At 38.9% G+C, this 27,442-nt stretch overlaps 1 protein-coding gene across 7 annotated transcripts in view; it reads left to right on the top strand.

Annotated features, from left to right (window-relative positions):
• The window catches only part of BACH2 (BTB domain and CNC homolog 2), a 358,132-nt gene that overhangs the window by 260,389 nt on the left and 70,301 nt on the right, over positions 1-27,442 (top strand). For all 7 annotated transcript variants that reach the window (XM_058734718.1, XM_058734716.1, XM_058734717.1 and 4 more), the window contains one exon: positions 16,906-17,160. In XM_058734718.1, coding sequence (XP_058590701.1) covers positions 16,906-17,160 — 255 coding nt within the window. The remainder of the gene's footprint in view (positions 1-16,905; positions 17,161-27,442) is intronic.

Below are 27,442 nucleotides of genomic sequence, written 5' to 3'. Positions count from 1 at the left end.
CCAGTTTCATTCTTCTGCATGTGGCTGCCCAGTTTTCCCGGCACCAGTTATTGAAGAGACTGTCTTTTTCCCATTGCCAGAGGTTTTCCAGAGGTGAGTGGCAGAGTCAGGATTCAAAGCCAGACAGTCTGCTCCACAGCCCGCATTCTCAACCATTCCACTATACTCTCTCCAAAAACTGTAATATGTACAGTATTTAGTGAGTGCTTACTATACTCCAAGAATTGTTCTGGGCACTTTGCATATTTGTGCTTTAAATTATTTACTCCTCATGACAACAGAATTGTGGATGAGGAATCCTTACTGAGAGCTTACACAATTTGTCTGAGGGGGTGTAGCAGTCAGTATTCAGATACCAGCAGACTGACTCTAGAGACTGGTTTGTCACCACTACATCACACAGCATCTCATGATGGAGGAAGAGTTTGATTTGGATGAAACATCAGCAAAAGGTAGCGGAGAGAGAAACAGAAGAAGCCTGTAATAGGAAGGTGGATTATTCAAAGCACGCACTTTTAGCAAATATAAAGGGATAGAATCTTTTGGAAGTGTTATTAGACGAGAATCAGTCCAAGTCCCCCATCTGCCAGATGCTTTCTCTTGGCATGAAAGAGAAATATATCAGGGTTAAGTGCCCATAAGAGCAGACATTCTTGATATAATTATGTGTAGAATTAGTCAAATGGTGGTGAGGATAATTCCTGATGCAAGCAAAGTACTTTGTACTTCTCTGAGAGCTCTCAGATCTATTGCCTTGTTTGACCTTCACGGTCATTGTGGGAGGTTACAGAGGGAAGGCTGCAGTGGTGTCATGGCTGAAGACCAGAAAGCACCAGATCCCACACATTGACCTATTATTTTCTCATAGGCCATGAATGGAAGTCAAGCAAATTGGCCTTTCCCCAAGTTTAAGCAGAAAAATCTGGCAAACGAAGATGTGCCTCATTCCTCATGCAATCAGGTTTGCCTCAATATAAGAACCCCTCAGCCTCTGCAGAATTACAGATTTACATAATGTACAAAGAAATTAATTTTCCTCTCATAATAGCTTTTATTTGTGGAGCGTTTATTATAAAACAAAGGCTGTCCTAAAAACCTTGTATCCTCAGCTCATCTAATCCTCACAGCCATTTTGCACATGGAAAAAACAAGGATTGCAGAATCTAATTAATGTACCCAAAGCCCTACAGCTAGGAGTGGGAAGAGCAGGACTCAAAAGGAGGCCCCTCTGCTGAGGGATAAAAGGAGAAATGGGAAACTGGTGCGCTACAGAGTCAAGAAAGTGCTGAGGAGACTCTTCCCACCTGGTGATTCTGGGGGCTTCTCTGTGCTTGTCCACTACCACCTGGCTAAAGGGCTGGCCCTTGTCAAACCCCTTCCTGGCCATGTGGAGAGAAGGTATTTTCTCCCCCATTGCAGTGCGGTTTTGACTGTTTATAATGAGTGAGTTAGAAAACAGTCTCTTCTTCAGTACACTTTGCTTTATCTGAAGCATATCCTGTGGGGTACAAGTGGTGTGTGTGACTGGTGGTGGTGTAAGCCTGTAATAGGACTTCTATTTTGAACAGCATATTCGATGTCCTGAAGCATTTGTGTCCCTGCCTTTTGGTAACAATAATCATCACTCTGAGATGCTGCCAAGGGCAAGACAGGGACTTGGAAGGCTCCAAGCACTCCTTTCCCCCCATCTCTCTCCTCTGAACTCCTGCCTTTTCCTCAGACTCCCTGGAGAACATTTCACCTGTGTGTTAATATTCCAACTCCATTCAGTCTCCTGCATTGTGACAGATGGTTCAAGTGCTTTTATTACCAGGTGTGGAATTTAACAAACTGCCGCCCAGTGGTCTTAGTCTCATGGTTTTAATCATTTTTAAATGGAAAAAAATAGGAGTAAGGGTGTTGAGGCTTCAGTGAAAACTCACAAACCTTTCCCAAAGCACTTCCCAAAATCACCCTTGAGCCAGAGGACTCCTCTGCCCTGATTAGATGCTGCCTGCCATGAGTGCTGAGTTTTGATTGTTTTAGTTACCAGGTGAACCATCTTGCAATCTAAACTTTGTCCATTCCAGCCTGCATCCCTGCAGAGATGATATTTCAGAACAGAATCATGTTGTCCAAGAGACCCTAATACGTGAAAGAAACAAGTTTCCTTTTATTAAGAACCTTTTCTGTGAAATCTGTATTTCTGCTAAGGCTTGGAAACTAACTTCTGTTTTCTTTCCCACCCATAAACAGTGTGCCCACTTAGGAAGTGGGACAAGCATTGATAAAGATCACGGGGATGAACAGCCACATAACCATAGATCCCCTTCAGGTACAGGCAGACACAAACCTCATCTGGACTTGACCCCCTTGAGAAAGAGTTAGAGTTGAAAATCCAGTCTCTAGCATTATGACTCCTCTTCAGATGAATTTACCTTTGGCAGGTTGCACTTGTTAGAACCTACCAGCAATAAACTAGCCCAGAAAATATGCTGGGAACTCTGGCATCGCTAATATGGTTTCTTGACTTCGTGTGGACACCCAGGCCGAGCGTGGGCACTGACCTGGTGGGTAAACTTCTGGCAGTATTACACAGTACCTTTTGAAGCTAATTCAAGGAGCATTTTTTTTTTTTTTACTTATAACACTTTGATGTTCTCTTCTTTCTTTTCTCCTTTCTTCCTCCTTCTTTTCCTGCTTCCCTCTGCCACTCCCTTTTCTTCCCCCCACCCTTCATCAGATTGGAAGTCCACGAATTACTGAGTTCAGTTTTTGACAGTCTTAGTTTTGACAGTAATGCTGAAGTTGGAATCAGACAGACTTGCAGTCTCCCCTCTTTTCTGCATTTGACTATCTGTTGTCTTTTCTTAGTCTTTGATTCTCTGTTGCAAGTTTTGACTTGGTTCTTATCTAAGACAGAATAATTTCTGTCAGTTCTGGGAACTCCCCTCCCACCCGATGGAGAAGTTTTGGGGAGGGGATGTGCACCCTGTGTTGAACTGTGCACTGGGTACAAATCTGCAGTGCCTTCTATTAAAATGTAAAATGATCCGTTGAGTCATCCTCCCTCTGGTTTGACTCAGATGCTTTATGGCGTACTTTGCATGTCATTTCTCTCTAATGATTTCCCCATGGAGAAGGGTGTCTGATAGAATCCAGGCAGACTGAAGATTGCTCTGAGTCAAATGGATCTTTTATTCTTTTAGTATTAACCCTTATCTCTTAGTTTCCCATCCTTGCTTTTTCCCTGAAGGAACCTAATGAAGTAAATAGGTTCCACCACCCTTATTTAGCCTCCTAATCACTGTTCGTAATTTCTTCTCACATTAGCAGCATGAAGCTCTAGGGTAATATTCTCTGGCTAGAAGGGGAGGGAAGGGGATACTGGGAGAGAATATTTCACACAGATGCCCTGATAAAGAAAAATGTAGAAACGAAATGACTTCTCTCTGTCCTCTACCTCCTAATAAGGCAAGAAGCAAATGCTAATAGGAAGCAGAGATTGATGTATGAGAAATGAATATAAATGGAGAACATAGATACAAAGAAGTAGTATAAGAGACAAACTGGAAGTGACAAGATAGAAAAGAAAACTAGTCAAGGGTAGAAAAGGACCTACCCCAGCAGAATAAATGGGGGCTTTGGCTACACCCTTAGCTGGGGGACTATTTCAAAAGAACCAAAAACAAGCATCAAGATATAGAAAAGAGGAGCAGGGTAGATGATCACAGGACCGCGTATCCAAATCTGCCAGTCCTTAATTCCACACTTTCTGCCTGCTCGTTCTTCTCCCCAACCATACACACACCCCCATCATGGCCAGCCTCCACTAACAATAATTGGCGTATCTTGGACAGCCTGGCATGGAGTCCTTCTCACCCACTGATTTCAAAGCATGTAATTTCTTTCATCTACTTTTGGAGATGACACTATATGTACTATGTTATTGTTAAACCCAAACTGTAGCTTTCCCTGAGGCCCTAAAAAGTGTCCTCTCACATGACATCACTGGGTGGAGACTCAGACAGGAGGAGTTGATGAACCACCCCCCCCCCCGCCTTGATTCCGTAGCCATATATCTAAGACAGCCTCTGAGAACCTGTCCTGCACATCGCATTATTGGGCAAGTCTTCCTCTCTGCTTCATGGCTCCCAGAAGTTACGCGATGGCATTTCTCCCTTCTAGCCAGCTGTGTTATTTTGACCATCTCTAGCTTCTCAAAAATAGCCTTCTCAAGAACTGTAGTTAGAGAAGCTCATGTTTGAAGTTTTTCCAAAAGTTTTTGTACTTTTATAGAACCATAGAAATTAGAACTAGAAATACTTTGCAGGTCACCTAGTCCATTTCCTCATTTTATAGATAAGGACATGGAAGTGCATTGATGTGATTTGGTTTTCACAAGAGAAGATGAAACATAAGATCTCTGAAAAGAGTCCTGTTCGAAAGCAAAAAGCCAACCTCAGATTTCTCACCTTCTCCTGAAGGGCCTCATCCCCACATTTGGCCCATTTTTGCAGATTTTATGTGTTTTCATTTGAAGCCCAAAGCCCACCCTAGGACTTTCATGATTAAGTGGTAGAACGTGAGGCAGGTAACTTGAACTGTTAATCCTTTCCTAGGATCTTTAATTTGGAGTGCGGTTTTCTTTTTTACTTACAAAATATAATGTAGATATGGAAAAGTGCATTAGACAAATGCATAATTTAACACAAAGTGAATGCATATCAAAGTCAAGAGATAGAACATTATGACAGCACCCCTGAGCCCCTCCCCCCAGTACCACTGTCCAATTATAACTCTCTCCCCACAAATGGAACTTCTGTTCTGAGTCTTTCCTTTATAGTTTTACCACCTACATATGTATACCTAGATATTTAAGTTTTGCCCATTTTTGAACTTGATATAAATGGAACCCAATTGTGTATATTATTTTGTGTCTTGCTTCTGCAGCTCAGTCTGCAACATTAGATTAGTGAGATTCATCCATGTTGTTGCATGTGGCTCTAACTTGCTTTGTGTCTTTCCATTATATGAATATATGAATATACCTCAGTGTATTTGTTCATTCAGCTACTGACAGACATCATACCGTTTCCAGTTGGGAGCAATGCTGAAGAACGCTGCTGTGAACACTCTTATACAAAGTTCCTGTCACAGACGTGCAGGAGTGTCTCAGGCGTAACCTGGAAATGGAAATACTGGGTCATAATCAGTGCATATGTATGAGAGTCCCTGTTGTTTTACATCTTCACAAACACTTGAAATTGCCAGACTTTGTAATTCTTTCCAGTTTGGTGGATGCGTAAAATATCTTTAATTCTTTATCACCTTTACGTTAATACATACGGCCTTCCAATACTTCTTCTAGCCCAGCCTCTGTATCATAGCTTGCCTCTCCATATAGTTCACATCTAAATACAGACGTGCAAGTAGTTGTCACTGTTTTATTACTAGATATTTAGAAAGCTTGGGTTATTTTTTATTTTGGTCTGTTTTTTAGAAATGAGTGAAACAACAACATCATCAACAAAAATCACTCCAAAATTGGGGCTTATGATAACTGTCCCTAAACTCTTTATGTTTTTTGGTTTCTTTTTTTTTTTTTTTCAGCTGTACAGTAAAAACCATTGTCACAAACTATGTCAGTAAATTGAACTTCCTCCTGAAAGGTCAAAGAAGATGGAAGTTTATGTTGAAGTACAAAAACCATTCAGAGCTATTAAGGATTTGATGATACAATTGCAAGTGCTTCCTTCTAACAGCAGCCTTAAATTTCAGTTCCCTTGGCACTGACGAGCACACACGCAGATGGAGTGTTTGAGTAAATAAAGAACACAGAACGTTTTAGCTGCTCAATGTCAGGCCCTTACTTTAGCTATCTAAGGCATTAGAGACATTAAATGACAGGCACTCCAGTTTTCCATTATAAAATACTGAAATTGGATTGCTTTCCACTTTAAGTAAGAAGTTTGAGTCTTGATGAGATTGAAAAGTGTTTCCAATCCAAAAGCAATAACTTAGTAATTTTAATGGCACTACGCACTCTAAAATTTCTATAGACTTGATAACTTTCTTTTATAAAAACTAACCCTTATAGTTTCATTGTAAATAACTTTTTTTAAAAAAAGCATGCTTGATAAGAGCAGGAATTTAGTCAGCAATTACTAAATAGTTTAGTGTTTGATTCACAAAAGTATTTATTTAGTGCCCTGTTTCTATGGGAAATGTGGTTGGAATTTCAAGTGAAATGGTTTATAATTCGGTCTTTTTCATTACCTGCAAGGTGTATTCATTTCTTTTCATCTGAGCCATTCTAGACATGACAGGTTGTCTGAAAAACCTAACATACTACTTTTTTGTGAATTTTAGCTTTTCAGATTTCCCTCTGTAGATTTTTTTTCTTCTTGGTTTTTCAATTTATACTTTTAACCTTCAGAACTAAGTGTTAGATGTTTTGATTTCTGAATATGAACCAATAATGAATGAAGACTGAATGAGTAAGTGAATAAGCAAGTCTGTATTCATTAATATGACATCTTTGACTGATGAGAGCTGTGGTCTGTGTAGTTTTTTGAGGGAATGAGCATATTATGATAAAATAATAGTAATTAACTTTTACTGCTGAACCATATGATAAGATGATTGGGGTATATGTGTATGTACATGTGCAGCTGGGTTTTTTGGCCTACAGAAAGAAGAATGAGATCCAGCCAAAACCCAAATCAGAACCTTTGGAAAGCTTCCTTACAATCTGATTTCAGCTAATGTCTACACACTTTAACACATTGTCTAATGCTTAGTGTAAAGACTGGCTGTCAGACTCCTACATGCTATTCTGGGCTCAGTTACTCACTACAAAGTATTTCATTCTTAGATCCCATGGGTCCTGCTGTAGATTTCAGGATTTGCTGCATTGGGGGCAGGGGGATGTTTTTAAATTAATATTAGCAAGGCAAGTGAAAAAAAAAAAAGAAACTCAGTGGGATATAATGCAGGGATAGGAGAAACAGAATTCAGGTTGGTGTTGGTGAGTCAAAAACAAATTGGAGGGAGTTCCTAGAAGAGCACCCATGATAACTGGAGGATGAGAAAGGCTGACTGATTTCTAAAAGAAGAAGAAACAGTATGTTCCATTATGCTTGAAGAGGGGCCAACAGTGAGGGGTGTGATAAGATCCAATAGGAATGTAAAGGCCAAGAGGAAGAGAGTGGTGCTGGCATAGCATACGGAACGATTATCCAGGAATAATGTAATAAAAGCATGAAAATCCTCAGACAGGTTAAAGTCTAGCAACAGCTTCCTGGGAATGATAGATTTTAGATTATACCATTTAACGAACAGATCTAATCTGTTTTAAGTGTCTTAAAACTCTCTGGAAGGTTTAACCCAAAAAGCAGTTCATGTTCATAGCCTCTTCATTGACTCGGGGAGCATAAATTGCTACAACCCCTTTATTTTCCCAAACCTGCCCTATTAGCAGGATATTGAGTCATTTCATGAGCCCCCTCTGCCCAGCTGTCTTAAAGCCAGAAAGAAACCATCTTGCTTGTGAAATGGAATCTGAGAGTCCACCCACTGCCTTGGCTTCACCACTATTTAGGACTTCTCCCCACCTAGTAGGGTAGACCCTTACCCAGTGCTGCTCTATAGCAGTCAGGCCCCCACTCGGACCTCAGTGAAACTGCACTTTGGGTTCCCAGGTGACATATTCTTTTAGTTTGTACTCCTTTACTCAGCCATGGTTCCCAGAATAAACCTATGGGCTAAGATGTCCAGAACTGAAAGAGCTATTCTCCATTTCTGAAAGGTAATTTCACCTCAAGGGACTTGTTCTCCTCCATGTACTCAGGGATATCATGGTGTATCCAGGCAGACCTTCCTAACTTGGAACCTGTGAGAGCAGGGGTTGGGATTATGGTTCCTTCTCTCCAAAAGGGCATTGTTTTTTCCCTGCATATTGTCTACCCCATTCCCTGTAACCACCTCTTCAGAGGTAGGTTTTTTTTTTTAAGCCATGCAACATCAACAACAATAAAAGAAGGTATATAAATGGTCTTTATAAGGTCAAAGAAAGCTAGCTTCTCTCAGCTACAATAACAGTGACTCACTTTGTGTGACCAATACGGTATTTTATAGACTCTAAGACTCCTAGAATTGTAGATATGTAAGAACTTTGCTGATCCTCTAGTTCAGATTTTTCATTTTACAAATATGGAAGCAGGTCCAGAGAAATTCAGACAGTTTATCCAGAATCCACAAAGCTGGTCGGTGCCAGAGCCAGATGAAAAGACCTGGATCCCTGGTATATTCCTCTTTCCGCTGCACTTCACTTTCATTTCTCTTTGGATTTTCTTTCATTTTGTGCTTCACTAAAGAACTTAAGACTTCGAATCCTTTATAGCAAGCTTCTGGCTTCTTGGTGTTAAGTGCATTAATATCAATTACACAACAAATGGATTGGAAAAATGAACTATCTCTTATAAATCTCCTCCTTCTTATGAATTGAGTATAACATTTACATTGTAGAACATTAATTTTTCCACCTAGTTTTGAATACTGCCTGCTATATGTAAGCCATTGTGATTTAAATGAGTAAATAAATAAACAAATTTCCATAGACTGATTGAGAAAACTGAATGTGATTGGAAAAAGAGTAATAATTTGAGAACTAAGAATGGAGAAAATAAATCAGACTTGAGACCCTATATGGGAGATAAGAAAATCCAGGAAGCATTTCATGTAAAAGAAGCCAGGATAGGAAATATTTGTCTTCTTACTAAAAAAAGAATTTAGGAGCAATTAACTAGTCATAAAGACAAAAGCCATGTAAATTCAGGTTTATTCCATGGCTTAATGGTCATTGTAACTGAATTGTCTCATTTAAAATGCTATTCTCGGGGTGCCTTGGTGGCTCAGTTGGTTAAGTGTCCGACTCTTGATATCAGCTCAGGTCATGATCTTGTGGTAGTGAGATCCAGCCCTGCACAGGCTCCGCACTGAGCATGAAGCCTGCTTGGGATTCTCTCCCTCTCCCTTTCTCTGCCCCTCCCTCCTTGCATGCACATGCTCACTCTCTCTCTCTCGCTTGCTCTCTCAAAATAAATAAACATTTAAAAATAATAATAAATAAAATGCTGTGCTTATTGCACAAAAAATGATTCCAGAAAATAAAGCTTACAGATAGTCCATCTTTTATTGTAATACAAAGAACTAAAGTTTCTTTTTTGCAGAAATATTTTTGTAAGTAGGTATTACAAATCCTCATTTATAGTAAGTGAAGTTTACACTGTATGTTTAGCAATGTGATAAATTATTATTTGTAACATATTTGGTGTACCTATAACATAAAGACTAAATCAAGGATTTTTACTTCCAGCCAAGAGGGAATAACAGGTACCAGATTTTCTAAATTTACTCCCACCTGAAGCAACTATAAAAACATAAAATATATCAAACAATGCTTTTCAAGACATTGGACACAAAGCAACAAAGGACATTGATCTCTAAAAGAAGGAAAATAAGCTGAGCCCAGCTTACTGTTTTGAGAGTGTTTCCAGACAATGACAGGGGAAAGAGAAACCAAAGAAGATCTTGACTGACAACCGGAGCTAAGGAGACAGAGCTAATAGTCTGGAGAGAGTGTGGTGGCTATACTTTGGAAAGCAGAGTAGCAAAGAAGAGAGAGCTTCACAGAGAGAAAACTTCAGAGATCTGCAGAGGGTTTCCTTAAATATTCTGCAGAGTACTCATTAGCATATGTGTGTTAGAAAAATACCAAAAATGGGAAAACAGTCACCCAAAACAATTAGAAGGAACAGTACTCAGAGCTCACAGAGGATCAGGAATAATACACATTCCTATCAGCCAGACTAGAAAACCCATAATTCAAGGGGTTGAGTCCTAGGACAAAGTTTAAGAATGTTAATAAGAACACACAAACATCAAGCATCCAACAAGGTAAAATCCACAATGTCTGGCATTCAATCAAAACTGTCCAGACATGCACAAAAGCAGGGAAATATGACTAATAATGAAGAGAAATATCAATCAATCAGAACTAAACCAGAACTGACACAGATGTTGGAATTAACAGAATTAGTTATTATAACAGTATTCCAAATGTTCAAAAAGTCAGAGGAGTAATTGGATATCTTTTTTTAAACATTTTTATTTATTTTTGAGAGAGCGCAAGCCGGGGAGGGGCAAAGAGAGGGGAGGGGGACAGAGGATCTGAAGTGGGCTGTGCTCTGACAGCAGCAAGCCTGATGTGGGGCTTGAACTCATGAATCCTGAGTACGACCTGAGCTGAAGTTGGACACTGAACTGACTGAGCCACCCAGGTGCCCCATGAGTGATTAAATATCTTAAGTAGAGATATGGGAGATCTAAAAAAGACCCATACTGAATTTTTAGAGATGACAACCACAGTTTTCGGAGATGAAAATTACTGTGAAAGGAATACACTTTAAATATAAAGACACAAATAGGTTAAAAAGATAAGAAGGGAGAAAGACATAGTATGCTATCACTAATCAGAAAAAGCTGAAATGACTATATTAATATCAGACAAATTAGATTTCAAAGCAAATAATATTTCCAGGAATTAAAAGGTCATTTTGTGGTAGAGGAATAAATACATCAAGAGAAAATAAAAACTCTAGCCATGTGTGCATCTAATAACAGGATTTTAAGTTTCATGAAGCAAAAACTGATAGGCACATATGCAATTATAGTTAGATATTTCAGTGCCTCTTCTCAATATCTTGATAGAACCCATGGACAGAAAATTAGCAAAGGTAGAGAAGATTTGAACAATACTTATCATACAATTTTACTTAGTTGACATTTACAGAACACTCCAGACAACAGCAGAACACACTTTTTTTTCCAAATACATATGGAATATTTACCAAGATAGACCATATTCTGGGGTATAAAACAAGTGTCCATAAATTAAAAGGATTGAAGTCATTCAGAGTTTGTTCTCTGACCACAAGGGAATTAAATCAGAAAACAGGGGCGCCTGAGTGGCTCAGTCGGTTAAGCGTCCGACTTCAGCCCGGGTCATGATCTCGCGGTCTGTGAGTTCGAGCCCCGCGTCGGGCTCTGGGCTGATGGCTCAGAGCCTGGAGCCTGCTTCTGATTCTGTGTCTCCCTCTCTCTCTGCCCCTCCCCCGTTCATGCTCTGTCTCTCTCTGTCTCAAAAATAAATAAACGTTAAAAAAAATTTTTTTAAATAAATAAATAAATAAATCAGAAAACAGTAAGAAAAAGATATCTTAAATCTCCTTCAAACATTTGGAAACTAAATAACATTTTCAAATAATGTATGCATCAAGGAAGAAATCAAAAGGAAAATTAGAAGGCTTTTAAAATTAATGAATATAAAAACATTTCAAAATTTGTGAGATGCTGCTAAAGCATTACTCAGAGTGAAATGTATAGCACTAAAGCTTTTATTAGAAAAGATGAAAGATCTCAGATTAATTATCTCAACTTCCACCTTTGGAAACTAGGAAAAGAAGAGCAAATTAATGGTTAATGAATCTTCGACAAAGAAGGCAAGAATATGCAATGGGAAAAAGTCTCTTCAATAGATGGTATTGGGAAAACTGAACAGCTACATGCAAAAGAATGAAACTGGACCACTTTCTTACACCATACACAAAAATAAACTCAAAATGGATTAAGGACCTCAATTTGAGACCTGAAACCATAAAAATCCTAGAAAAGAGCACAGGCAGTAATTTCTCTGACATCAGCCTTAGCAACATTTTTCTAGATATATCTCCTGAGGCAAGGGAAACAAAAGCAAAAATAAACTATTGGGACTAATCCAAATAAAAGGCTTCTACACAGGAAAAGAAACAGTCAACAACACTAAAAGACAATCTACTGAATAAGAGATGTTTTCAAATGACTTATCTGATAAAGGCTTATTATCTGAAATATATAAAGAACTTATAAAACTCAACGCCCAAAAAACAAATAATCTGATTTAAAAATGGGCCAAAGACACGAACAGACATTTATTCAAAAACATCCAGATGGCCAACAGACATGAAAAGATGCTCAACATCACTCATCATCAGGGAAATGCAAATCAAAACTACAATGGAATAACACCTCACACCGGTCAGAGTGGCTAAAATCAAAAACACAAGAAACAGCAAGTGTTAGGGAGGATGTGGGAAAAAAAAAAAACCCTAATGTACTACTGGTGGGGATGCAAACTGGTATAGCCACTGTGGAAAACAGTATGGAGGTTAGTAAAAAGTTTAAAAATACAATTACCATATGGTCCAGTAATTCCATACTGGGTATTTGCTGAAAGAATACTAAAACACTAATTCAAAAGGATATGTGCCCCCCTATGTTTATTGCAGCACTATTTACAATAGCCAAATTATGGAAGCAGCCCAAGTGTCCATTGACAGATGAATGGATAAAGAAGATGTGGGGTGTGTGTGTGTGTGTGATGAAATACTACTCAACCATTAAAAAAAAATGAAACCTTTCCATTTGCAACAACATGGATGGATCTAGAGAGTATAATGCTAAGTGACATAAGTCAGAGAAAGAAATACCATATGATTTCACTCATATGTGTAATTTAAGAAACAAAACAAATGAACAAAATAAAAAAGAGACAAACCAAAAAACAGATGCCTAACTATAGAGAACAAACTGATGGTTATCAGAGGGGGAATGGGTGAGACAGGTAAAGAGGATTAAGAGTACACTTATCATGATGAGCACTGAGTAATGTATAGAATTGTTGAATAACTGTATTTTATACCTGAAACTAATGTAACAGTGTATGTTAACTATACTGGAATTAAAATAAAATTTAAAAAATAATAAATGTAATAAAAATAAATAGAAGAGCAAATTAAATCCTAAAGTAAGCAGAAGAAATGATACAACAATGAGAGGAGAAATCAATGTAAGAGAAAACAGAACAATAAAGAAAATCAACTTAACAAAAAACTAGTTCCTTGAATATTGATTCAGTGTATAAACCTCTAGCTGAACTGATCAGAAAAGAAAGGTGACACAAATTCCCAATATCAGAAATGTGAGCATCAATATAGATTCTGATATTAAAAGGAAAATAATGAAATATTATGTACAACTTTTTGATAATGAATATGACAATTTTTTTAATTGAATTTGTAGTTAAAATTCCAGGTCAAGGTGACTTCACAGGTAAATTCTGCCAAATATTTAAGGAAGAAATGATACCAATTCTACAAGAACTCTTCTAGAAAATGAAAGAGGAAGAAATACTTTCCAACTCATTTTGTGAGACCAGCATTACCCTGATTAAAAATATATATGAAAAAAAAAAATTAAAAAAAAAAAAAAAAAAAAGAAAAAGGGGCGCCTGGGTGGCGCAGTCGGTTAAGCGTCCGACTTCAGCCAGGTCACGATCTCGTGGTCCGTGAGTTCGAGCCCCGCGTCAGGCTCTGGGCTGATGGCTCGGAGCCTGGAGCCTGTTTCCGATTCTGTGTCTCCCTCTCTCTCTGCCCCTCCCCCGTTCATGCTCTGTCTCTCTCTGTCCCAAAAATAAATAAAAAACGTTGAAAAAAAAAAATTTAAAAATATATATGAGAAACCAATACTACACTGTATGTTAACTAAGTTGAATTTAAATAAATTAATTTTTTAAGAAAAAATATATATATGAAAACTACAGATTAATATCCTACTGAGCATAGATGCAAAAATTCTTAGCAAAATGTTAGAAAAATGAATCCAACAATGTATAGCAAGACAAGTACATTAGGGTCAAGTGGAGTTTATTTTAGAGATGTAAGATTGATTTAATACTCAAATCACTCATATTATTCATATTAACATCTTAAGAAAAACTATGTGATTACTTCAATACATGCAGAAAACACAGTTAACAAAATCCACCATCCATTCCTGATCTTTTTTTTTTTAATTCCCAGCAAACTAGGAATTGAAAGAAACTTCCTTAACTTAATAGGGGCGTCTGTGAAGCACCTATAGTTACCATCAAAAATAACAGTTAAAGGACAAAGTGTTCCCCTAACATCAGCAAGGATGTTTGCTCTTACTGCTTCTATTCAACATTGCACTAGAGGTTCTAGACAATGCAGTAAGGCAAGAAAAAGACGTTGAAATCATTCAGATTGGAAAGGAAGTAAAATGTCTTCATTCACAGATAACATAATTTTCTATGTAGAAAATCTATGTTATGTACCAAGAAGGAAGGAAGGAAGGGAGGGAGGGAGGGAGGGAGGGAGGGAGGGAGGGAGGAAGGAAGGAAGGAAGGAAGGAAGGAAGGAAGGAAGGAAGGAAGGAAGGAAGGAAGGAAGAAAGAAGCCTATGAGAATTAATAAGTTAGGCAAAGCTGCAGGATATAAGATCAATACACAAAAATCATTTGCATTACTCTATACTAGCAATGAAAAATCATGAATTTAAACTAAAAAGCAAAACTATTTGTAATTGCATTAAAAATATTAGGTATAGGGGTACCTTGGTGGCTCAGTCAGTTAAGCGTCTGACTTAGCTCAGGTCATGATCTCACATCCAACTCTGTGCTGACAGCTCAGAGCCTGGAGCCTGCTTCAGATTCTGTGTCTCTGTCTCTCTCTGCCCCTCCCCTACTCATGCTCTGTCTCTCTCTATCTCTCAAAAATAAATAAAACATTTAAAAAATTAAAAATATATATATTAGGTATAAATTAGGTACAGAAGATGTGACCTTGGTTTAAGCCAAGTTTTTTTTTTTTTTTTAAAGATATGACACCAAAAGCATGATCCATAAAAGAAAAATTGCTTGATTGGTCTTCTTCAGATGAAGACTTTCTGCTCTTTGAAACACACTATTCAGAGAAAGAAAAGACAAGCTACAGGCTTGGAGAAAGTACTTTCAAATCACATATCTGATAAAGGACTTGTATCCAGAATATATAATGAATGCTCAAAACTCAATAACAAGGAAACAACCCAATAGAAAATGGGCAAATAATCTGAATAGACATCTCTCCAGAGGAGGTAAATTGATGACAAATAAGCACATGAAAGATGCTCAGCATCTTTAGTCATTAGAGGAAAACAAATTAAAACCACAAAGAGATATAACAGAATACTTATTAGAATGGCCAAAATTAGAAAGACTGAGTATAACAAGTGGCGACAAGGATGTGAAAGAGCTGGAACTCTCATACTCTGCTGTTGAAGTGCAAAATGATACAACCACTGTATAAAACAGGGACAGTCACTTTTTTAATAGACTTACAGGAGCATCTAGGTGGTTCATTGGGTTAAGCAACTGACTTCGGCTCAGGTCATAATCTCTCAGTTTGTGAGTTTGAGCCCTGCATTGGTCTCTGTGCTGTCAGCATGGAGCCTGTTTCTGATCCTCTGACCCCCACCCTTTCTCTCTGCCTCACCCCTGCTCATTGTCTCTCATATTAAATAAATAAACTTAAAAAAAAGTTAGAGTTACATATACCAAATGATCCATCCATTTTACCCCTAGAAATTTACACAAGAGAAATGAAAGCATGTTCATACAAAGACTTATACACTAACTCAGAGCAGCTTTGTTTGTAATAGCCCCAAACTGGAAACATCCAAATTTCTGCCAGTAGATGAATGGATAAAAAATTGTGCTGTATCCATACGATGGAACGCTACTCAGCAATAAAGGAACAAATGTTTGATGCATGCAGCAACATGGATGAATTGCAAAATAACTATCCTGAGTCAAAGAAGCCAGACATAAAAGAATATAAGCTGTATGATTCCATTTATATAAGATACAGAAAATGCAAACTAATATATAGTGTCAAAAAGCAAAACTGTTGTTTCAAGGGGGTGGGCCACAGAGAGGTGGGAGGGAGGGACTATTCAGGGGCATAAAGAGACTTTTTGGTCGTGAAGTCTATGTTCCCTCTCTTGATTGTGATTAATGGTTTCACGGTTGTGGCTATATGCCAAACTTATCAAACCACCCACTATAAATACATGTAGTTTATTGTGTGTTAAAGTTATTAAAATAAGAATGAAGCCAAAAAGAAAGTAAAACTTTATTGGAATCCATACTAGTAGAAGACATTACTGAAAAACCATGTTATGCAAATTAGTTACAGATACTATTGTTTAAAGTGCATCAGTGGACACTTCTTACAGCAAAGAACCCTTTTGTAAAAGTAATCTTCACTGTGGAATACATCTTTCTTGTGACTCTTAATGTGATATATTGTGTTTCCTTCATCAGGATGAATATCCAGTCTGCTGGGATAATGACACACAATTCTTTTCAAGAGATTTTCATGCACAACAGTAGCATGATGTTCGCTCTGCTTTGTCTTAAAGTGGCAGAGGGCAATTGCAATAGCTGGCCATATCTACACTTTGGAACACATAGTTTACCTCACTTGTTAAATTGTGTCTTGTGATCAGATACCTGTTCTGCTTAGCATCTTAGCCAAATATCAACCTAGGAGCTTACATGTACTTCATCAAGAGAGCATTGCAGATACTTTAAAATGATTCATTTCCCCTTAACACAAAGCTCAATTAATACTTGAATTGGGACTATGCATATGTGGAAGTTCCTCTCCGGTTGGCTAACAAAATCAAAACTACCAAGTTTTAGAGTGCGTATGTGTTTTAAATGTTTGGGGTGTTTTATTAAGAGACTTGGCTTTGTTTTCCATAAAGTAAAAGGATCCAGTAAGTGGAAAGTACAAAAGTCAGCTGTTGAATGTGACTTTCCAGATATGTTTTGTGAGCTCATTATGCTGATCATGAATATGCTAATGGACAATTCTCCCTTTTGCCTAGCTCATGGCAGTGAGACACAGGAACCATGATGTTCTTCTCACCTTCTGTATTCGACTCAGGTAGCTATGCTGACCCAGCCTTTCTTTCTTTCAGGGTGTGAACGGCATGTCTGTGGATGAGAAGCCTGACTCCCCCATGTATGTGTATGAGTCCACAGTCCACTGCACCAACATCCTCCTGGGCCTCAATGACCAACGGAAAAAGGATATTCTCTGTGACGTGACTCTGATCGTGGAAAGGAAGGAGTTCCGGGCCCACCGGGCTGTGCTGGCCGCATGCAGTGAATACTTCTGGCAGGCACTGGTTGGACAGACGAAAAATGACTTGGTGGTCAGCTTGCCTGAGGAGGTATAGTAGTTTGCTTTGTTTGTGTGGCTGCTCGTGGAGGCTTACTAACTTGTAGACAGTTGTCTAAGTAGGAGCTAGAAGGTGGACCCTGGCCCACATTCCTGCCCAAGGGCTTGATGTCCAAGTCACCAACACTGTTAGGTTTGTGGCGTAGCCAGTTTCTATGTGATGCATTTAAAATCTCAGAGGCATGAATTGGAGCAGAGTGTCTTTCTTGAAGGGAACTGAATGTCACAGTCATTCATAGTTTCTAGTTCACTTACTCTTCAGGTTTTGAGTAGTATAGCCAAAGTTTGTTACAGTCCTGGATGTGTGATCTGAGTCACTGGGACTTGTGGCTATGATTTTTCTCTTTCAAATGGTTGAAGGAGCACTTGATTTCCCTTGAGAGTAAAAGAATGAAAGTATTCACAGCGCATTCCTTGCTTGGGGGAAAAGTTAAAGGAGTCAGTAATTTTCACAGTTAATATAGTAGGATTCTAAGAAGTGTAAACTTGCTTTTCTCACCATTGTTGAAAATACCCTACTCATGTTTCTTAATTACTTCAGTGAGCACAGTTATGTCTGTACTTTAGGGACACTAGTAGCTGGACTCATTCTGTTGAGAGTTGACATTCATTCAGCTGGACAGCCTAAGCTGGACAAACTCAAAAGATGGCTTCATAATGACAGAATATTAAATTGGTCACCCTTCAAACTGTGGATACAATTCCTCTATTTCTATAGTCTTTTTTTTTTTAATTTTTTTTTTTTGTAGGAGTAACTTGGACATAGTCCAACTGATTCCCCCTGTTGGTTTTTTTTTTTTTTTGATGTTTATTTGTTTTTGAGAGAGAGGGAGAGAGAGCACACGCACATATGCACAAGTGGGGGAGGGGCAGAGAGAGAGAAAGAGACAGAGAATCCAAAGCAGGCTCCATGCTGTCAGTGCACAGCATGACGTGGGGCTTGAACCCACAAACAATGAGATCATGACCTGAGCCGAAGTTGGTCACTCAACCAGCTGAGCCACCCAAGGACCCCTCTGCCTCCATCATCTTACCTCCCCTTCATTTACATGGGACCAAGGGTAACACTGAGCAGCCTTACACTTTGTATTCAGGTCCAGAATCTTTCCTTGTGCATCTACACAGTGTGTAACACTAGGGCCAGGCTGTGCACTGCACAATTTCCCAAGGTACAACTCAAATCCACAGCGTATGCGAACAGAGCTCTGGGGTTGCACAGTGACCCACAGCAACTCATCAGCTTTTCACAGCAACTCTGAAAGAAGCCAGAGACCCTATGACCCTGATGTGAGGTGCTAATGAGTAAAACTAGCATTAAATCCCAGGGCTCACAAATCCAAATGCCTCCAGAGGCCTGGAAAATAATATAAATAAATAAAAGCAGGTTGTGTATAAGACACTAGGAAGCAGTGGAGCAAGCACCTGCTCCACAGAAAGGCATCCAAATTCAACATAAGAAACAAATATGCAAACAAGTCATGGGGGCTTGGAGGGGAGGGTGGTCACCAGATCCAGTCCCTTGTTAAACATCTGCTGTTAACCCTGCAGAGCAGGAGAGTGGCCAGCTGATAGCAAGGATTGCATAAGCGCTCAACATTTTCACATTAGTATTCTTTTTTATGTACCCACATGAGAGGCTCCAGTATCACTCTTCACACCCCTAAGAAATCTTAAGTAGAAAGATCCCAATACTAGAAGCAAAAGGACAAATTGGTAATTGGGACTGGTGTAGGGAGGGAAGTTTATGGACCAAGTAATGGAGGAAGGCCAAGGACTGGTGTGATCCTGAGCTGGAGTTTCCTCATCCAGGTCAATTGGGTGAACACTTAACCTGTCATTAGGTGAGACAATAAACATAAAATTTCTCAGCATGGTCTCTATCCCATAGTAGGCATTCATCAAATGAAAGACTCTTTCTTCTCTAGATGGGCACCAAGAATGCCTTGCAATTTATTCCAACTCTGTACTTCCCTGCAAATATTTGGGAAACTTCCAGTTATCCAGAATGGTCTTGGGGAGAAGGTGTGGCTTATAGTTTATTTATTATCTGTATCTTTTTGAGAGCTACTTCATTTATGTTTTTTACTGATTTTCAAAAAAAGGTTATATTAAAGGGGCGCCTGGGTGGCTCAGTCAGTTGAGTGTCTGACTTCGGCTCAGGTCATGATCTCGCGGTCCGTGAGTTCAAGCCCCACGTCAGGCTCTGTGCTGACAGCTCAGAGCCTGGAGCCTGCTTCAGATTCTGTGTCTCCCTCTCTCTCCCCCGTTCATGCTCTGTCTCTCCCTGTCTCAAAAATAAATAAACGTTAAAAAAAAATTTTAAGAAAAAGGTTATATTAAAATATATTTATAAATGAAAATCATATTTTATGTAATTTAGTCTCTCTTCGTTGACAGCCCCATCTTGAGACTTCCTTGACTGTGTGCCCAAAAGCCCTGGCCTGCCCCTGGTTAGCTGTGGGATCCTGATCCAGTCACTTAACCTCTCTGAGCTCCGGTTTCTACCTATAAAAACTCACACTCTGAAATCCTTGAGTTATTTATCATATTACAATAACAAGACAGTAAAATTTAAAGGAAATCAGGATATAAATGCATGTGGCATAACTAAGTTTCTTTAGATCAAATCCCTGATAATCACTTATTTCCTTGGTATTAGGGAATCTTTAAAGCAAGAGGTACATTATATAGACATCACACAAAAATCTGCTGTTTGGCCTTTTTGATTGTTTGTATTCCAGCTAAGTGGGAATTTGCTATGTGTTGATTTTCTTTTCTTCTTTGTCATGAAAATGATCGCTGTTTCTACATTATCTGCATTTCCAAACCATTAAAACCTTCTGGTTGCTCATGTACCTGAAACCTTCAGATATAACTAGATTTTTTTTCCTTCCTATGAAACATAGATTCATATTGTCAGTAACCCAGCTTTGAGTATCTTGCTGATAGGGCAGGCAAGCCAGCCACAGTTGGCATTTTCCTTTGTGGGTCTATAATTGTTCCTGACACCTCCTTCCAAAAGAGCCCGCTCCCTCTGCTCAGAGCACCCTCCTGTGGCCCCAAGTGCTAAGCATTGTTTTTCTTTCCTATGTGCACACTGAAATGTCCTTGCAGGCTCTATAGTCATTGTCCACTTGGTTCAGTGAATGACTTTAGAATTTGAATTAAGTAGCGAATAAGCAAACATCCCAAACATTACCTTGGAAAGTAGTTGCTTGGAACTAATTGGCATTTGGTTCATATAATGTAAGAAAAAACATTTGAGGGGCTACCTGGGTGGCTCAGTCAGTTAAACATCCAACTTCGTCTCAAGTCATGATCTCATGGTTCGTGGCTTCGTGCCCCACTTCAGGCTCTGTGCTGACAGCTCAGAGCGTGGAGCCTGCTTCAGATTCTGCGTCTCTTTCTCTCTCTGTCCCTCCTGCTCATGCTCTGTCTCTTTCTGTCAAAAGTAAATAAACATTTAAAAAAATTTTTTTTTGTTAGCTCCTTGGAAATTTTTAAACCTCATCATAATCCTGTCCCCAAGTTCAAATCAACTTCTGGTCTGTCCCAGCCTTGTTCACACTTGGCCCACCTTATACTTCCTGACCAGCCAGCCTCTGTGCTTCTCAGGGACCCCTCATGGCTGCGCCTGAAAGCTCTTTTTTGGACTACAGAACTTCCAGATACATACTGCTGCCCCTCCCTCTCCCCTACATGGTCAGTCTAGGTCAAAGCCAGCTCTGGTCTCTGGTTGTCCAGTTGTGCAGTTCTACCCCAAAAATGTGACTCCTGATGGGCAATGTGATTACCAGCAAATTAGAGCCACTCACAGTGCCCAGTATAGCCTCTAAAATAAAAGGGTGAGAAACAAAAATAGAAGTCTCCTTCTGGAAGTCAAGAAGTAATTGAAATGTCTTGCTCTTCTCTTTTTCTTTTCTGTTTTTTTTTTTTCTAAAAATGGAATGACAGTCCCTAGAGTTTACATGACTTGAGTGTTGGCTCCCTTTTGAAAAACACACCCAAGAATGTGTATCAGCAAATAGTAGAACATAAGGCATTGTACTTAGTACTTTAGTTAAATAATAAAACAGATCATTTAATTTATAATTAGTAAGTGTATTTTGTGCTTACAGATGAAGAGAAAGTGGTCGATGTGCCAAGCATTGCAAGCCCATTACTCTACTGCTCATTAGTATTAAAGCTGGCTCAACAAACACCTCCTTAGCTGTAGTCCTGGAGACCATTTTGGGCTGGATGCCAACCATGCTGGATGGCATCACAGTCATGAAGTTCAGTCTTATGGCATGTCAAGTACAGAGGGCAGGGATGGGGTGTGCTTCCTTTGAAGACATGGAGCCCACTGTGGGTTTGCATATCAACCCTGCGCTTATGGGGCTGCTTGGCTCCCTCCCAGAATGCCAGAGGAAGAGCGGCTGTTAAGAGGTTATTGCCAAGGTCTAATATCAAAAAGTCAAAAGGTAACAAGTATGGGTGAGGATGTGGAGAAAAGGGAACCCTTTTGCACTGCTGGTGGAAATGTAAATTGGTGCAGCCACTGTGGAAGATAGGATGGATGTTCCTCAAAACACTAAAAATAGAACTACAATGTGATCCAGCAATCCTACTTTTGGATATATATCTTAAAGAAATATAATCACTATCTCGAGGAGATATCTGCACTCCCATGTTCACTGCAGCATTATTCACAACAGTCAAGATGTGAAAACAACTTGTCTATTGACAGATGACTGGATAAAGAGAAGATGGTATGCATGTGTCTTATTCAGTCTCAAAAAGGAAAGAAATCCTGCTGTTTGCCGCAACATGAGTAAACCTGGAGGACATTATGCTAAGTGAAAGCCAGACATAGAAAGACAAATATTGCAGGATCTCACTATATGTGGCATCTAAAAAAAAAAAAAGTCAAAGGATAGTAACAGAGAGTAAATGGTGGTTATCAGAAGCTTGGGGAGGTGGGAGGGAAAAAGTGGAAATATTGATCAAAGGGTACAGACTTTCAGTTATAAGATGAGTAAGTTCTGGAAACCTAATATATAGCATGGTGACCAGTTAATAATAATGTATTATATAATTGAAATTTGCTAAGATAATAGATCTCAATTGTTCTCACTACACACATACACACACACAAATGATAAGCATGCGAGGTGACAGATATGTTAATTAGTTTGATTATGGTGATCATTTCACAGTGTGTGTGTGTATGTATAAATGTCACATTATATACCTTAAGTATATATAATTTTTATTTGTAAAAAAAATAAATAAATATTTTTAAAACAAGGGGAGGAAAAAAGGTTATTGCCAAAACGCCACCACTTTTCTTTGGGTTTACTACCCATGGTGTTTTTCACTCTCTAGAGAAGAGGAAAGGTTCATGCAGAGAATAGCTATTGGGTAGGGGTCAGTATGCCCTTTCAGGCAGACCATATGCTTTCCTAGGTATAAGTATATCTCAAACTTTGGTTCATTCAATTTCTATCTCTGTCTTTTGCCTTCTCTCTCTTTCACTTCTCTCTCTCTCTCTCTCTCTCTCTCTCTCTCAGTCTCTCTCTCTCTCTCCCCCCATCTCCCTCCCTCTCAACATTTTAGGGCAGATCTCATTTTTTTTCAGGGCTAAACAAAAAGGAAAACTGACCCAGAAGGATTCTGAAGCAAAGGTATTTGTTGTTAAGTCTTAACCACAGGGCACAATAAAGAATGTTCTTGCAGTAGTATTGCCTAGTACAAAGAACAATAAGGAAACTATGGAATCTTCTTGTCTGAAAGTTTTTAGAGGAGATGAAAGCTGTTAATGTATCTGGGATGGCTTAGGTCCAGTCTTTTAAAGAAGCAATAAGATAGTCATGATTATCTTTGGACAGTCTTTTCAGTGTGTAATACTACAGAAAGTATTTAACACTATAGCACAGGATGTCAACAGCGTTCTTAGTCTGACTGTAACTTTGGGGGAGGTGAGAATTGATGGGAAACAGTAATTGAGGTATGTGACCAGGATAAGAAGAATAAAACACTCACCCACCCCAGAGCACGGAGCCAGCCCTGTAGCCTCACCCCATTCACTACCTGGACAAACCTCTGAAGAAGAGTAATAGGAAAAGTTTTAGATTTAAGCAACATCAGCCATGAGGATCTGGAAAAACCACAGTCTGAACCTTTTCACTAACTTCATGTAAGGTCTTTACCAAACCAGTCAGCCTCTTTGGACTTCTGTTTCCACACTCATTTTTTCATTCATTGAACAAATATTTATCAGGGCCCTATTATTTACCAGGAAGCGCTGTTCTAGCTATTGGGTAAACTTAGTGAACAAAACTGAGTTTATATTCCAGTGAGGGAGAAGGAAAAGAGACAGAAAATAAATAAATATAATATGTACTTGTATAATAAATAAATATAATATGTACTAATAATAGAGACTATTAAGGAAAATAAAACAGAAGGATGTTAAGGAGTGTCAGAGCACTGCAATTTTAAATATAGTGGTCAACAATGACATTGCAATAGCATTGCATTATGACAGATGGTAGCCACACTTGTGAACGTAGTATAGTGTATGAACTTGTTGAATCATCATGTTGTACACCTGAAACTAATGTAACATTGTATGTCAACTATACTCAATAAGTAGATAGATAAATAGGTAGGTGGGTAAGTAGATAGATAGATAGATAGATAGATAGATAGATAGATAGATAGAGATGGTCAAAAAAGGACTTTTTTAGAGGGGATGACTTTGAGTAAAGACTTGAAGGAGGTGAGAGAGCCAGCCATGCTGACATCTGGGTGATCTAAACAGAAGGAATAGCAAGGGAAAGGCCCAGAGGCTGGAATGGGCTTGGCATGATTTACACAAAGTAACAGAATAAGCAAGTGGTAGAGTGGAAGGAGGCCTGTCCAGTAACAGGGCCAGGCTGTGCCCCTCTTAGATACATCACCTTTTCTTGGAATGAGTTGGGAGGCCATTGGAGGGTTTCACAGGAGATCATCCTGACTGCTATATGAATATAGATTAAAAGAGAGGGCAAAGGCAAAAGCAAGATGCTAAGGCAACAACCCAGGCACAACACATTGGCTTAAATCAGAGTGATACCAGTAGTGGTGATCCATGTCAGATTCTGGTGATCATTTTAAGGAAGAGATAATGGGATTCCCTTAGAGAATGGATATAGGATGGGAAGAAAAGAAAGGAGTTAAAGATAAGTCCAAGGTTTGGGATTTGAACTGTTGAAAGAATGGAGTTGCCATTAACTGGAATTGGTGAAGACTGGAAGGAGTAGGTTTCAAGTGGTAGGAATGGGAATAGGAGTTCTGTTCCATACACATTAAGTTTGAGATGTGTGTTAACATCAAAGTAGAGATGTCTAGTATACGGTAGGATATCATGGTTGGAATTCATGGGACAACTCCAGCCTAGAGATAGAAGTTTTAATACCAGATTATTGGTGATATTGAAAGCCACAAGACAAAATACAATCACCAAGGGAACCAGTGTAGATAGGGAAGGAAAAAAAAAAAGAGGTCCCAGGATTGAGCCTTGGGGCTTTCTAGAATCAAGAAGTCAAAGAGAGAAAGAGGAGTCAGCATAGTAGACCAGAAGGAAAAAGCATTAAGATAGAAGGAAAAGCAGACATATATAGTATGCTGGAAGCCAGATAAAGAAAGCATTTCAAGGAGGAGAGAGTAATCAACTTTGTCAAATGATGCCAATAGTCAGCTAAGATGAAAGCTGAAAATTGACCACCTAGCAGTCTGGAAGCCATTTGTGATTTCATTGAGCATTTTGAGGGAACAGAGGGATCAAAATCCAATGTGATTATGTTCTGAAGAGAATTGGAAGAGAAGAATTTGAAAAAGCTAGTGCAGGCTACATTTTTAGGCCTTTCTAGTTATAGGGAGCAGAGAAATGGGCCAGCAGCTGGAGGTAAATGGTGTCGAAGGCTTTATTTGGGGTGTGTGTGTGTGTGTGTGTGTGTGTGTGTGTGTGTGTGTGTGTGTTTTAAGTAGGAAGGAATCCCAGCATGTTTGCACTCTGTGGTAAAGATGATCAGTCAATTTTCCTTTCTTTCCCGGACGCATAGGAAGACCAAATTTACAATCAGGAGTGCTATGTAACTAGATGCAGCGAAAGAAATATGAGTAGAAGTCATGGGTCCCTTCTGGTCTGAGACAGTTAAAAGTAGATATGAGTTCTTCATGTTCTTTCCCATCCATTTAACTGGTGTCAAAGAACTCTAAGAACGCCAAGATGTTGGAACTGCAGCCCAGATCCCTGAGTCACTGTTGGAGAAGATCCATCTGACTCAAATCAGACTCTGACGTGAATGAGAAATAAACCCTTATGTTAAGTCATTAAGATTTGGTGTTTGTTTCCTCAGCAGAGCCTAGCCCATCCTAATTAATATTTGGGCTGATGGGAATGTTGCAATAGAGAGAAAACTTAATAATAAAGGCCAATTGCTAAACAGATGCCCTTAGGTACTTTAAAGAGGATGGGAGCTACCGACCAAGTGGGCAGACTCAACTTAGCAAGGCACATCCTTACCTGAAAATGATGGAGTTGAACTAAATGATCTCTGAAGTCTGACAGAATACATCCTACTAGTCAGAAAGAGAGGAGAGATGTTTGGATTGAAAGGTAGAGAAAGGCCATGGGAGTCACACCAGTCAGGAAAAGGAAGAACCGTAGAATTTCACCAAGAGGAGCGAGCTCACTTCTCATACTCACCTTCATGAATTCTCGGACTTTTCAGAAATGGTGCTACAACAGTTCACAGAAGATGACAGTTAAGAGCTGTAGAACCACAGGGCTGTTTGATAGCCTGGAACACAAGCAAATCACAGAAGATTCAGATTATTGCTCTCCGTTTCAGAAGGTTTTGGGATTTTGAAAAAAACAGTTGCATTTAATGACCTCAATTTCAACATGAGTTTGTAGGGAGTAATGATACTGGTTACCAGCTTGACTTGTGGGGCTGCTGTTCAGATTAATGAAATGTGGTATGTTACACTTCTTGGAAGGATGGTGCTATATAAACAGGAGGTGTTGTTATTCCCATAAAAGGAAAGCAGAGTCTTCTCTGATGAAATGGCTCTTACCTCAGAATCCTCATTAAAAGCTGTGGTGCAATTTTCCAAGTTGCGTTAGTGAGACTTGGCAGCAGATGAAAAAAAAAAGCAAATAAATAATAAGTCAAAATATTCCAGGTAACTACTTGCTGGCAAGTAAGAAGTTTTCAAGTCCCAGAATCATGCTGATAATTTTGAAATGCCTGAAGGCAGAACTTATTTATAGTAACGTAAAGGTGACTTCCAGCCCTGAAATCTGGGCCTCAGTCTCAAATGGGGGTGTAATAAAGCAAAGCCATGAAAAGAAGAGCTAATACTATTGTGATTCCATCTCCAAAGGCTGCTCAATGGTGCTGATACAGAGGGAGGGAAATCTGGTGTGAAAATAGCCATAGCAATAGCTAATTTTAAAACTGAAATGCATAAGCTGTTTCCAAACCTCTTACATTTTTTAAATCCTGAGGCCAGTAAGTCCTATTTAAAGAAACTTAGCAGAATCGTGCTCCTATTTTGGCATAGTAGAAGGAGTTGAGTTGACAAAAACTAAGACATATTTAAAAATTATTTTTAAGTGACCTGATTTCAAAGCCAGTTTAAGGATTCTTTTCACTCTACCTATTTATTGCTATATGAGATGACCGCAGTAGTTAACATTTTTTAATGGATTCAAACAAAGCCTCTGACAGTAAAGTTGTTTGCATTACATTTTATAAAATTGTTACCCGCATACCTATTCGTTTTAAAACTCTTCTGTATATATGAATTAAATGTCCCTTACGATTCTTTCTTTCCCCTATTATGGATTCTCTTAGCTATTTCAATTAAAATTAATAATAGCTTTAAAGACAAAGTTCAGAGCTGTAAAGTTCCTCACTTGATCAGTAATCATAACTATTATTTTGTCATATTTAATCATAGAACCTGAGCCTTTAACAGGGTTCTTAATTAAACTTTTAATTCATGATAAGAAGTTAAATAGCACTTGGGAGAGTTTTTAAAAATTATTTCCACTTCCCATCCAGATTACCAAAAAAAAAAAAAAAAAAAAAAAACAGTGTGCTAGAGAAACATAATGGCAGTCAGCCAAGGGTATTGTAGGTCATGCCAACATGAGCTGGCAGCAGGCCATTGTCCAATTAGCATGGCTTCATCGTTGCAGAGTAAATCACTCTTGAGGAGACGGTTGAGTCACTCATGAT

Source organism: Neofelis nebulosa, chromosome 6 (assembly GCF_028018385.1).
Source record: "Neofelis nebulosa isolate mNeoNeb1 chromosome 6, mNeoNeb1.pri, whole genome shotgun sequence".
Taxonomy (NCBI): Eukaryota; Metazoa; Chordata; class Mammalia; order Carnivora; family Felidae; genus Neofelis; species Neofelis nebulosa.
This window is presented reverse-complemented; position numbering and strand designations above follow the sequence as displayed.